This window comes from Zootoca vivipara, chromosome 4 (genome assembly GCF_963506605.1).
Source record: "Zootoca vivipara chromosome 4, rZooViv1.1, whole genome shotgun sequence".
Lineage (NCBI taxonomy): Eukaryota > Metazoa > Chordata > Lepidosauria > Squamata > Lacertidae > Zootoca > Zootoca vivipara.
In genome coordinates this window covers 28,238,982-28,253,282 of record NC_083279.1, presented here as the reverse complement: position 1 = coordinate 28,253,282, position 14,301 = coordinate 28,238,982, and the positions used below count along the sequence as shown (strand labels likewise).

Below are 14,301 nucleotides of genomic sequence, written 5' to 3'. Positions count from 1 at the left end.
TCTTCCTATTGATCTGTAGGCCTTTGTCGTTTTAACGAACCACTTTTTAACCAACGGTCCATTTTTAACTACGCAAACTGTAGCTTCCACGAAAAACAACGCTTTGTTTACAAACACTACTGTTTTGCAAAGAGGCAGCACGCGCCAGGGAGAAGGGAGGGGAATGGAGAAGACAGGGTACCTGCGCAGTAGCACACAAATGAAGCCGACGCGCGCAAAGCATCTTGGGGAGGTGAGCGTTAGTAGAATGCGCGCGCTGCCTCTTTGCAAAACAGTAGTGTTTGTAAAGCGCCACCTAACGGCATCCAGCAGAACTACTGCCTCTATCTAATTCTAGTTTTGCGCTAGACTCTGCTCATGTAGGAAGCGGCCAAAACAAAAAATCTGTTATCATACGAAATATATTTAATATATTTTTAATTCTAATAGCATCTTGCGGACCCCTCTGGCATAGCTCGCGGACCCCTGGGGGTCCCCGGACCACCTGTTGGGAACCACTGATCTAGGAGAAGGAAAAATCTGACCCATAACTGCTGCTGCCTAAACCCTAAATCCAGACTGGAGTCCCTAAGACGGTTGGATGGTGTCTTGTATGCCACCTTCTGGCAACTTCTGTAGCTCAGCTGGTGCCAAACGTGTTGTTCTGTTTTCCTTTGGACCATATCAACAAGGCTAAGGAGGGGGTCTTGTTGTCTGGGCAGCCCAGGACCTCCATACATGCCTCCTAGGCTTGTACCCTTGGGAGGTCAGGTTGGTGCTGCTAACATAGCAGTCCGACCTCACACCCTGGAGACAATTCCATTGTCTCTTGAGACAGATGGATGCCAATAAGGTTTGCAGCTCAGAAGAAGCTGGCCTCAAGCAAGGTGTCTTTGCCTGTTTTGAAACATTTTCTGCTTCCAGCTGGAAATTTATTTAGTAACTAGAGACTACATATGTGTCTCGGGCTGTATGTTATAATTCGGGGAGCATTGTCTAGCTGCAGTCTGTTTTTACTTAATATCTTCAGTTACTTGTTGCTGGTAACTCTAGATAACTTTTAAATTATACTGTCTGATTAGTCACAGTACTATATCCGCTATGTACTATATAGCAGCCTTGCAGATAAACCAAGATAACACTGCTGCCAGGATGTTAACTGGAGCTAAGCAAACAGAAGATGTAATTGCTGTGCTGTTTTAATTGGGCTTCTTTTATTGTACAGTATATTTTAATTGTGAAAGCTTATTTAGATGTTTCAATGAAATTGTTCTATTGCCTATTTTATATTCTTGTCAACTGCTTATAAGCGACCTTGGCAATTAAGCAGTATATAAGTTAATAATAAGTAATATATATATGATACATATAAGTAAATAATATATATTTTGGCTCCCAAAATTCATTCTGGTGCAGATAAAATATAACTGATTAGGGGTGCCAACTTGAATAAAATATGGGGGGAGCAGGCAAGCCCTCCCCCACATAATCATATGACAAGATGCATGCACACCATTTGAATGGTGATGCCCATCAACATTGGGGGGGGGGAAAGTCCCCTCAGGTATTTTATTTTTTTGGGGGGGAAACCTCCACGGCCGCTAGGAGTTGGCTCCTAGGTAACTGATATAATTCTAAAGGATGTGTTTCTAGTGTGTGAAACAGTCAAAATCCTAGGATTTGCAAGCATGCAACTCCAGATGGTGGAGATGTCAGGCACCAGGCATCTTCACTTGGTCGCAAGTGGTCAATACCCAGGTGCAAAATGCACCTGGTGCCTGGTGAATTTCAAATGCTGGCTGTAAGGGTTAGGATGATTTGAATTGGATTATATTGTATATGTAAATTTTGCTGTGTATGGTCACATAACACAGCAATTTTTTTTAGCCACTGGCCGTTCCATTGTCTCTCAGACCTTGTGGCAGGCTGGAGAAGCGGCTCCCGGGGGGGGGGGGGGGAAGAGCTGGAAGAAGAGGCAAGTAGCTGATTCTGAGCTATATACAGAAAAAAAAGAGTTACTGTTGGAAAATGCGACCTTACATAGGTTTAGATGTAGGGTTGACTTTTTTCCTCCCAATCAGGGTTATTTGAGGCATAAAATGCTTTTTTAATTGGAAGCGGTAACTTTGTTGCATGACAGATCTCACTTAAAATTTGATGCCACAGTTTCAAGACTAAATGGAGCGATGCTTTGTATGTTCTTAAATTCTTAAAGGCCTCCTTGTAGACTTCCTAGAAAAGGCCTTTTGTTCTGCCTTGGGAATGTTTCCCCATTCATGTGACTACAACTAGAGAATAAATTATTGTAGGACATAGACACAGTGGAGGAGATCCCCACTTGCACTCCCAATGAGCCAGTGATTTTTATTTTCTTTTAAATGGAGCCTGTTCCTCACCCATTGCTTGTTTTTATTATCCTTCACCTTATTTCAAAGGAAAATTGCTTCTGAAGTTACACAACATAAGTTTGCCATAAGCTTAATTCTTACTTTAGTTAGTAGCAGTTTAGAAAGCACATTTGTATCTGGATTACCTAATACCAAATCTGGAGATTCATATGTGTGTAGAAACCTGTCCCTGTGAAAATACCGTGCAGCCCTTCCTCCTTTGTCTATTTTTAATGGCATTTTAGGCAGCTTTCAAGAACTTTATACACTATGGGCATTGTTATTTTATGATAACTTTTCAAAGGGCAGAAGCAGTGAGTCTAACTAACTGATGCCTGTTTAGGGGAGGGTTCAGTAAGACAGCCCCCCCCCCAATCTCCAACTTTACTAAAGCACAAAAGCAGCGTGTGAGACAGAGGCAAATCGGGAATGCAGACTGTCCAGAAATTAGTTCCATTTTCTCTCCCTCCTCCACAATCTCTTCCTTTTGATGAATAGCTTGCCTGGTGTCTCTTCTTCTTTTCGTCCTGGTTGATTGTATCTGTATTTGGTCGTGACACACACACACACACACGGTCTTCCTATGGGAGTGGTACGGAAGAAGCTGCTGCTTGAGGGCTTTGAATGGATTTAGGCAAGAATACATACAGTTGTTCTCTTCCAGACCCCCAGATGTGCGATTTCACTGCTTGTTCCTTGCAAGTCAGCAAATAGCCAGCTTTCCCTGCCTGTGCATTCAGTGGGATCGGTCACAGTGGGTCACATGAGCTGGGTTTCTTTCTTTTTGCTGGACTGTGTGCATGGTCTCATTAGAATGTTGTTGCACCGTCCAATCTCTGTCTGGCAGCAGCGATGACGCCTGCCTCATAACAACAGTAGGATATTTGAGGTCTCCTGGTGTGCATGCGCACTTTGCTCTGCTTTCACTGGGTAAAGGAAAAAAGACCCTCTTTTTCTGATTCTGTAGAACTCTGGCACAGGCTTTCATCCAGGGAACACAGCTTTTCTCTGAACAGCCTAGTGTTCCTGAATGCCCAGAGCCTTGGGATGATTTTTTTAGCAAGGAAAACTGGCAGTTCTGCATTTTCTTGAGGCTTGTTTGCAGAGGCTTTGAATAGGCAAGGGAAAATGGCAGGGGCTTCCTAGTGCCTAAGGCCAGCAATTGTGGGGGTTTGCCTTCCAGTTCCCCCTCCTCTGTGAGGCCCAACTAGACTGGTGAGGATAGGAAGACAAGCAGGGATGTGAATTGGTAAAGAGAGGGATGTAGAAGCCTTTAGCATCACTGTTAAGAGTTCTGTTTCTCCACAGTCAAAGACAAAGCTAATGCTTAGCCTCAGAATAAACTTCCCACCACAGAGGTATTCCTTTGTAAGCTACTTCAGATGTGATGTGCTAGGATAATAATACTTAACACTTTTGCATTCCAGAGTCTCTCTCTTCTCTCTCCCTCTGGTGAATAAATAACTTGGCCTATCGCACACATGCATGCAGGTAAATAACCATAATTCATAATAAAAGAATCATAGAATTGGAAGCAGTCCCAATAATCATTTAGTCCAACCCTAAATGACACCTTAAACCAAGGTTATGGGCGCAGCAACAGAATGTCTAGACGTGCTTTTTTATAGAAAGAATACAAAGCTGAAAATGAATGAACTGTAGCGAAAATATTATGTTCATTTTTACATGGTCTAGTCCTTCCCCTGCCCACTCCCCTAATACAGTGGTACCTCGGGTTACGTTACCTTTGGGTAATGTAATTTCGAGTTACAAATGCGCCAAACCCGGAAGTGTATACTTCTGGGTTTCGCTTTGCGTGTGCGCAGAAGCGGTGCCTCCGGAAACAAACTTTTCGGGATAAGTACGGACCCCCGGGACGAATTAAGTCCACTGTATTCTTAAGAGGGTCTCTTCTCCAGTCTTCAGAGAGTAGCTGGAAGTGGGGAGGCAGAAAAAGGTCCTCCTTTCCTTTCACTCTTCAATTTTAATCTGAAATCCTAGGTGCACTACTGCGCCCACAGCTCAGAAACTGCTCACGCTAATGAAATTCCCTGTCGCAAAATGCGCCTAGAACAATGGGAGCACTGATTTGAATAGAAACAACCATTATACAATAATAGTAAAAGATTCCTGCATTGCAGGTGGTTGGACTAGTGGACCCTCGTGGTCCCTTCCAATTCTACAATTCTGTTGTAGTTAATTGAAAAATATAAGTTTAAAAGAGCATAAAACACACCAATAATTTTGTTAACAGTATCAAACACTAATAATGTAATATTATACCCACATTAAGGAATTCCTTCCACAGTTCACAATAAAGGCACCTGGCGATAATATATCTAGCCCACATCCAACTTGAAGCAGAATAAGAGGACAGTTAAGGTAGCCCATCTTCAGGAAGCAGAAACAGAACCTTCTCTCACTAAGTTCCCACAGTCTTGGCTTTTGGATTTTTTTACTGCTAACTTTTTCAAGAGTTGATTTTGTAAACAACAGAAATTGGTTTTTTGTTTTTTCCACATGAAAATTTCCCCCAAATTTTAAGTACAGCTGTTTGGCCATGTATAATTTTCTGCCTTAGCTTCAATTGTTGGATGAAAGTGTTTTCCTTCCACGTAAAACACAAGATTGGTGTTTTGGTCTTGCGTGTCTTTTGGACTATACATATTTTTTTAAAAATCACCCAGTGCTGACTTCAAACTTTTGTGTGCTAAATGTGCCAAAGCACAAACTTCTCAAGATCACAGTTTTGACCTTGATTCTTTAAGACTGACCTGTGGATTATTTCTAGCCTGTGGCATGCTTTTAAAAGTGTGTAGTTGGGTGTAAAGTTTGGGCTGTTCTGAGACTACTTATGCTTCCCATCAACAGACAATTGAACAAGTGGCCCGTGTGTGTGTGTGTGTGTGTGTGTGTGTGTGTGTGTGTGTGTAAGTGTAATGCTATATTACCACGATATAATTTCACGATATGTAGCCCATTTTGGAATCACAACATTTTGATTCCAATATGTGGATCTTCAGCCACAGTAGGGACCACTGATTCAGCAATTCAAATAATAGAAATTGTAGAATTAGAAGGGACTCTGAGGATCATTGAGTCCAATACCTTGCAATGCAGGAATAGGCAGCTGGCTCATATTGCATTATAATTGAAACTATTTAAAAATTGCTGTGAACCAATTTGGGGGAGGGGTGGGGTGGGTGGAATGACATGCCTCAAAGAAAGGAGAATGCATCTGGAGTCTCAGGAATAGATGAGGGAGCACAGAGTAGTATAAACACTGGGTAGGAAAGCTAGTATGGGAGCACAGTCTGTTTGTCTCAGCTTACTCTACATCCACGTGATTCACTGTCCTTACTCACTTCTTCATGGTATGGATGATGGGAAGGTCAGTTTGAAGAATTGCCAGCTGGGAAAGGCTTGATTCGTCTGTCTCCCCCAAATGACAAGTTGGGGAGGTTTACTTGGGTGATGAAAGATGCAGCTAATACAAACTATGCATGTTGGGGAGAGTGTCAGAGAGGAGCCCAGCGATGACAGCAATCCTGTATAATGCAGTAATTTGCCCTGAGGCAAGTTGCTTTCTTAATTTAGTATCCCTACTAGTGTTAGTAACACCCAACTTGCATTTTGCCTAAGGCTTGTAGAATTCCACATAACAGAATCTAGCATCATGGAAAAAAATCTAATTCTGGCCATTGCTTTTAGAAACAACACATTGAGATCCGGTTATAAGACTTTGCTTGGATGTCCCTCATTCACCATTCGCTTGGTCAATGCAGCACCCATGAGTTACTAGTGCCTTTTTGCCCCTAACCTAGCTGCCAAGTGCTCCTAATTTTTTTGTTTTGTTTTGTCTTGTCTTGTTTTGTTTTTAAATCTTGTTAGGATTGGAACTGAATAGTATCTACTCTGTGGCACAATTGAGCCTCAATCTCTGAAAGAAATTTCTGCTGCCTTCTAAGCATCAGTTTATGTTGGGCTTCCTGGTCCATTGTCTGTGGCTGTTTGTTTTATAGTATCTTCCCCAAAGGAACAGTGAAGCAGTTTTTTTGGGGCCTATTCTGACTCTGTGCCAAGGAAAGCAAAGATCTTCACATATTCTCTTTGATTTGCACAGCTTATTCTGGTCCAGATACAAGTATTTACAGAGCGCGAGATCTTCTGGAAATAATGAATTGAAGTGACAGGAAATACAGTCGTACCTTGGTAGTCAAACGCCTTGTGAGACGAGCGTTTTCACTCCCGAACGCCGCAAACCAAGAAGTGATTTTTCCAGTTTGAGAACATCCGCCGCTGCTTCCGCAGCTCCGATTGGCTGCAGGAGCTTCCTGCAGCCAATCGGAAGCTGTGCCTTGGTTCCTGAACATTTTGGAAGTCGAATGGACTTCCGGAACAGATTCTGTTCAACTTCCGGGGTATGGCTGTACTGTAATTACTACGTGCGTTCTTTATACACAGTCCCAGTATGTAGTTTAGTAGTGGGGAACCTGTGGGCCTCCATAGGTTATTGGGCTACATCTCCTAATCAGCTCTAGCTAGCTTGGCCCATGGTCAGGAATGATGGGAGTTATGGTTCTTCATTATCTGGAGAGCCAGAGGTTATCCAGTTCGGATAAAGAGACAGATAGAAATGCAAGCAACAGGAGGAACGTCTGCAGCAATTCTTGTTAACTTCCAAAACTATTTCCACAAACGCAAGTCTAAGAGCATGTGTTGAAAACAAAAAACAAAAAGATGCAGAGTCACTTCCCTGATAAGCTGTTTCTTGCAAAATAACAAAAAACCTCTTGTGCCAATTGCTTGTTTGACAGGAGAATAGGTTGGGAGTCCTGTATGCTTTAAAAATAGCTGAAACGTTGCAGTGCCTGTTCTGTGTTGACACTGTATAAGCTCCCCAAGTGATCAGTTTCTTGCCCAAGTCCCAAGATCTTTAAGTATTGCATACATTTATGGTGTACCATAAATTGAATTGCCTTTAAAATAAGGTTTTGAGTGCTATGTTTGGCTTGGGACAGTGGGAATTCTGCACTTCCCACAGTCCTCTTTTCCCATCCCACAGCTTGACATAATTCTCCCCAAGGGCCTGGGGGCTAGTAAATCCAAACTCTTTTCACATCCTACCCTCAGGAGCAGCAGAATGAGTTATTAGTTTTAGTGTACTTAGTTGCTTTGTAGAAAACACTTGAGTTTTGGAGCAGCAGGAATCTTTTGAAGCTGCTGGGTCATGACTCTGTTCCTCACAAGGAAGAACGATTGCAGATTCTAATCTTCAGAAAGGGCGTGAATATGAGGAAAGCTATATCTTGCGTAAATGCTGTGAACAGATTCCTATTATTAAGTACTCCGTTTGCTCTTTGCTTTTCCAGGGTGTTTGTTTCTTCTCCCCCTGCATGTATGCGTTTGTTTAAAGCACAAATGATGCATTTAAATGGGGAATGTTTGCAGAATGGACAGTGCAAGTAAATAATGAAAGGAACAAGTAGTTCCTTTCTAAGTAGGCCCTTTGCTCCCCTGTCTATCCTTTGTGCTCTTCATTTAATTTTTTCTTTAATTCTGCATTTCTCTTGCTCCTTCGGTGCACCCCCCCCTTCAACTTGTAGTAAGATTGTGGCAGGGGCACAAAGCCTGTTGCTTTATTTCCAGTAACGAGATGAAGAAGAGCTCTGGAGTGATTATAGAACTAAATTACTGAGTGAGCAGAGGTTACAGTGCTTGGATTTGCTCTATCAAGTTTTTTTTTCCCACTTAAAGAGAACGAGAAGAGTTTTACTGATGTATTGAAAGTGTGTTGATGTGGTGGCAAGAGCAGATCATCTCTCAAGGGCAAGTTTGATTCACTGCTTGAAGGTTCCACAGCCCTTGAAAGCAATCCATTCTGTAGCCCATAGCTACCATTCTGAAGCCTGAAATGAGGCTTTTTTTACACACACACACACACACGATTAAAAGAACACCACCCTTCTGGATCAGACAAATAAGTTCATTCTGTTCCATTTCTCTCATTGGCAAGCCTTTCAAGCAGGGTGTGAAGGCAATAGCTCCTTACTGTTGGGCATTAGCTACTGGTGCTATTCCTCATGGTTGTAGATATAACATTGCGGCAGTGGCAGACAGAGTGCAGGGAAGTTTGCAAAGCCTCCCCTGGCATCACTCCTTTCAACCTTGCAGGACATTTCAGGTGTGGGACGACATCAAAGAGCAGTGCTGGTAGAAACACGCAATTTCCATGGAAAGGAAACTACATTCCCCTCTTTGAGCAACTTCCCATCAGCCGAGGATGTCTTCATATGTGGAGTGGGTGGGTGTGGCTTCCCCATGTTGGTCTGGTAGGCCAAATTTGAACTGCATGATGTTAAACATAGGCTTTGTGGTCCAAATTGCAAAGCTTCAAAGAACATTGTTTACTTTTTAGGATGCGGAATCTGAGGTTAGCAGGATCAGAGGTCGTCTCACTGAAGGCTGATAATTTCAGTCTCTAGTAATCTCTTAGTGCAATTTTTCATAAAGCTCTTGTTTGCTTGGTTCTTGAACACGGCTGGGCAGACTTCTGTCTTATAAATTCCCCTCCTGTTCCCATTTCCCTTTTCTGTTGTCTAGCTTTAGAACGTTACCAGCTGAGGTCAATTCTGACATGCATGTACATAACTCGGTATCGCATGGCTGGACAGCTTACTTGATAATTCACAGCTGAAATACGATCCTACCTTACATTGCCATCTGGGAGCTGTACGTGAACTCTCCCATTGTCATTTGGGTTTTGGGGAAAAAAAGAGGCTTTTGCATATTTTGAACACATTTTTTTTATCAGATCAGTATATCTTAATGCTGTGAGGTTCATGAGGGTGATATCTGATGGACTTCCATACAAGTTCACCTGCTCCCTATTGGGAAGGCCCTATGGCTCAGGAATGATTGGTTCTGTTGGCAGAAAGAATTTTCTCTCTGGTCATGCACAGATTGCGGAACATCTTTACCTGTGAGATGCACGGATACGTGTGAGATACCTCTCATTGTGAAACATTTTTAAATTACTTTTATGCAACAATCCTTCATCTGTAAAAACTATTTTATCTTCTGAGCCTATCTTAATTTTCATCCTACTGCTGTTGGATTTTATTGTTGTAAGCTGGTCTTGTTACACTGCAATTGCATTGGAAGGGGAGGGTTGTTGTGTGGGTGTGTTTGTGGTGCATGGCATATGTGTGTGACACACCACACATGAATCACTGAAATTTCTCGGGTTGCCAAGGGTAGATTTGGATTTGTTTATTTGTATCTAATCATCAGACCTTCACAAAGTAGGAGTTTAACAAAGGGAGTTATGCATGCAGGTCCCACTATCCAAACACTCATTATGTGAAAATAAAGGTATCCAAACTTTGCTGTACACCCCCCCCCACAGAGTCAGACATCCAAAATAGCTGGATGTGCGCGTTTAGTACTGTAAACAAATAAACAGTCTTAAACAATTACTATTTTGTGTGTTCTGCTGATCCATGGCACCTGTTTCATAAAAAACTGGTGGGAGGGAGGGAAGGGGAGAGAGGTCAGACAAGAGAGCATTTCATAGAATCATAGAGTTGGAAGGGACCCAAGGGTCATCTACTCCAACCCCCTGCAATGCAGGAATCTCAGCTAAAGCATCCATGACAGATGACCATCCAAACGCTGCTGAAAAACCTCCAAGGAAGGAGAGTCCACCACCTCCCGAGGGAGACTGTTCCCCTTCCTTGTTTGCTTATGCAAGGTTTCAGATGGTTTCCCCATCATTTTGGGATCAAAATTCTGTGGTCAAGAATTAGAAATTAGAATTAGAAATTCCCCCATAGGAATCAGTGGAAATTCTTGGCTTGTTATGTGAACATTTCTCAGCGATTTGTTGAGAATGTGTCATGTTCGGATAGCGAGACATGTCTGTACATCTGTATCCCATTGGTAGAGAGTTAGCATAGGGAAAGGTAGCTTACAAGAATACTAGTGCTACATAATGTAAAAAGTAAATGATTTGTTTTTATCTCAAGTATTTTAAAACTATTATCTTCTAGTTATAAGATGCAGCTTTTTGTTGTGTGCACTTTTTTTTTTTACTGAGCTCCAGCTCCGAGGGCCTTCTGGTGGTTCCCTCACTATGAGATGTGAGGTTACAGGGAACCAGGCAAAGGGCCTTCTCAGTAGTGGCACCCACCTGGTGGAACACCCTCCCATCAGATGTCTATTTCCAACTACTGTATCTGACTTTTAGAAGACATCTGAAGGCAGCCCTGTATCGGGATATTTTTAATGTCTGATGCTTTACAATTTTTTATATATGCTGTAAACTGCCCAGAGTGGCCCAGCCAGATGGGTGGGGCATTATTATTATTATTATTATTAAGCAATGGAGGAGTTAATGGGAAAGCAGTGCTGTGGGAAATGGAATAACTTTTCTATGGTCTTTTATTTCATGCATGAATGGAATGGCTAATGGTTCTTTCTTCTTTTCTTAGGGTCGACATGTCAAGACAGGCCAACTTGCAGCTATCAAGGTCATGGATGTTACTGAGGTAAGTTCAGAGTCATCATCCCTTTCTTAAGGAAAGCATAAAAGGAATTTATTCAACCCTGAACACTTAATCTCTCCAGGAGGAGAGAGATCTCCACAACAGCATGCATGCAGATCTCTGGATTAGGGCCAAAATGAAAAGAAACACGCACTCATCTGATAATGTCGGCGTCATCACAATAAACCTATACTCTTTTTAGGTTGAAAAGGAAATGGACCCAGTAAAGATCCCAAAGGCCTTAAATGCAGAAACATCTGCTAAAATGTTGAGCAGATTGTTGGCAGAATTCAGCAGTGTAAAGCAGTAGTTGTAATGGACTCGGGGGGAGGGAGGAGAATTCAGCTTCATATGACAACGGGGAGAAATTAATCCAACCAGAGACATAAAAATATACACCTGTAGTTAAACCCTTATTTTTATCTTTAATAGCTTTAGTCAAAGGCATTAAAAATAGACCAGTTTTTCATCTAGAAGTAATATTTTAAACATCAAATGAAAGTTTAATTCTGAATTTTACAATTAAATTAATTCTGCATTTTACAACCAGGCAAGATTTATTCATCAAATGTGTTTTATTAGCTCAGCAGTGCAAAATCTTTTTGGACCAAACAGCCTAATGTTAAAAAAACTTTTTATTTATATAAATCACTCGGCAATATGAAAGCTTCTTTTCACAGAGAAGGTACCATATTTTAATTGGCAGAATTATTTAGCTATTCTGGGTGGCAATTTTAGAGAATCTCTTCCCCCCCCCCCCGGCTTAATCCAGAATATTGTTTCATTCTGAATTTGACATCCAGGTTTTTGTTATGTGTGTGCTTGCTCTTGCAACTGAAGACCCGGCAAGACTTTGCATCTATGGGTTAACAATACTTTAAAAAACAAAAACAAAACAAAAACAAAACATAAGGCAGCAAGCAAAGGATGCTTCCTACAATTATAGGAACTCAGTCATTCTCTGTATAATAGCTGTACACCAGCAGAACAAGGCTAGAGTTTGCCAAACATGGTTTAATGTGGTTTTTTTTTAAAAAAAGAACAGTACATTCTTCCTATATAGAGGGAATTAATGTGCAATGACAACTTGCTTGAAGCCTGTCACAAGAAGACTCACGATTAAAGTAACTGTAATTAATGTAGGGACAAGACATTCTTCAGAAGGTAGATGGTTAAATATATCAATGCATGAATTAAGAAAACCATTTCCTGCCATGGAGCCAGGAGGCTTTTTAACAATCTTCCTTCATAGAAAGGCAGAAGTAGGGTGGCGCTAGCAAAGGATATATTCTTTATCAGGCATCCTCAAACTACGGCCCTCCAGATGTTTTGGCCTACAACTCCCATGATCCCTAGCTAACAGGGCCAGTGGTCGGGGAAGAAGGGAATTGTAGTCCAAAACATCTGGAGGGCCGAAGTTTGGGGATGCCTGTTCTTTATTCTCTTCCTGCAGGTAACAGGGTTCAAGTTTTGGAACAATAATATTCTGCTGTCAGGCTACTTGCAGAGAATGATCCTCCCTCCCTCTTAGGGAGCGATTCACTCTTAAAACCAACATGTTTGTCAGGCAGTGCTTGGTTCCATCAGGACACTTTGTGGAAGATGCTTGGTGTTAATTTTATAAAGTCATAGTTTGAAACAAATACATATTCTTGTGCAGCTGGAATTTTCGCCTCCAGGCTGTGTAAAAGAGAAATCAAGCTAGTGTAAAATACTTTAATTTATCCGGATACTTTTAAAAATGAAAATGCTTTAAAGTCACAGTTCCTAGTAATACGATGAACACTTATCTTTAAGAGGAAGAAGCCGACACCAAATTTAAAAGTAATGATGGTGCAGAAACTATTAAAATATGACATTCGTTCAGATAATGTGAATTTGAAACTGCACATGTAAAAACAGATTGCAACACTTACCTTTCCCTAGCAGATGTGGGGACATCTTAGTTAAATGAATTTCCTTTTGAAAGAACTACCTGCTGTTGGTCAGCTTACAGGCCAGCGTTGCTTGTTCCCCTTCCTGCATGATGGTGATGAAGTGCATTAAATTCAGGTGTGACTTTATTAAGCAATATTGCTTAATCTTGGTTGTCAGTGCTTGGTTTGATGCTGCATGAAAATCAATATATTATGACTCCTTCATTTCAGTATAGATACTGAAGACTTCTTGCTTGTTGAAGCATCATGGTTTGGGTTTTCTCCAAATGTTCCCATGTTGTGGCACTCATTTAATTTCGTTGTGACTTTGGTGGTTGTCTGTTCAGCATAACTTTTATTTGGGCTGAACAGTCCAAATGGGTTACGTTAAAAATTTTTTATGATGCAGTCTGTTGTTGTTCTTGCATAAGTCATAGCTGTCAACCCCTGGATTTGAAGATAAGGAATCCTATGGGGCTGTCAACTCCTGGATATGAAAGTAAGGGTGCTGAATTAGGGAATTTCCTGCAAAAAGGGGAAAGTTGACAGCATTGGCATAAGTTGAGAACAGGAGTTGTATCCATGTCTAAATCTCTAGTGTATGCAAAGTGTATTTTTATCTACTCTAGTAAATCAATCAGACTTGGATTTGTTGGAGGGAAATGACAAGCAGAATTAAACTGCTAATAACTTATTTAAATACCACCTGTGAGTGCTTGTTTATGGCCACAAAATTATGAAAGGTTGGAGGAACGCGATTCTGCTGCAGACACTCGCTGCAGGGATTTGACACTGAAGTCCGTGGAATTTATTTTCACAACAGTGGAGGGTTATATATTGGCTCTTATTGAAGGCTGGGAGTTTGGGTTTTCAGGGCACAATCCCTGATTATGTCAACGGAAGCCCTATTTAACCATTGAAAGCAGTGTTAGGCCCATGCATGGAATTAGTATTCCTGACAAAAGCCCAGAAATTGCCCACATGGAATCATAGACTTGTAGAGTTGGAAGGGACCATGATAGTCATCTAGTCCAACCCCCTGCAATGCAAGACTCCGTTGCCCAATGTGGGGCTTAAACCCGCAACCCTGAGATATTAAGAGTTTCATGCTCTACCATCTGAGCTGTCCATGAAACTTGGTTGTGACTAAGGTGTTGATTCACATGCCAGTGTCATGTATTCTGTTTGCATTAATGTGCAGGGAGTGGGTCATGGGAGTGAGTGAAAGAGGCTTCTGTGTGCCCATAGGTTGTGTACAACATCTGATGGAATTGAGTACGGTGGCCCAGTTTCCACATCAAAACAAATAGTGGTTAAAAGTTTACAATGTATCGTGGTTTGCTGTTTGGAGCAAAACAAACCACATTCCCTGTTACGGACATAGTGCTAAGCCAGGGGTCATGGTTTGTGCTGCCACTTGTGCTAGGAGTGAAGTAGGAGCCATCTTGCAAGTTCATGGCAGGCAACTATGGT

At 41.6% G+C, this 14,301-nt stretch overlaps 1 protein-coding gene across 4 annotated transcripts in view; it reads left to right on the top strand.

Annotated features, from left to right (window-relative positions):
• MAP4K4 (mitogen-activated protein kinase kinase kinase kinase 4) overlaps nt 1-14,301 on the top strand; it is a 130,636-nt gene that overhangs the window by 45,638 nt on the left and 70,697 nt on the right. For all 4 annotated transcript variants that reach the window (XM_035116245.2, XM_035116240.2, XM_035116247.2 and 1 more), the window contains exon 3: nt 10,859-10,915. In XM_035116245.2, the coding sequence (XP_034972136.1) occupies nt 10,859-10,915 (57 nt within the window). The remainder of the gene's footprint in view (nt 1-10,858; nt 10,916-14,301) is intronic.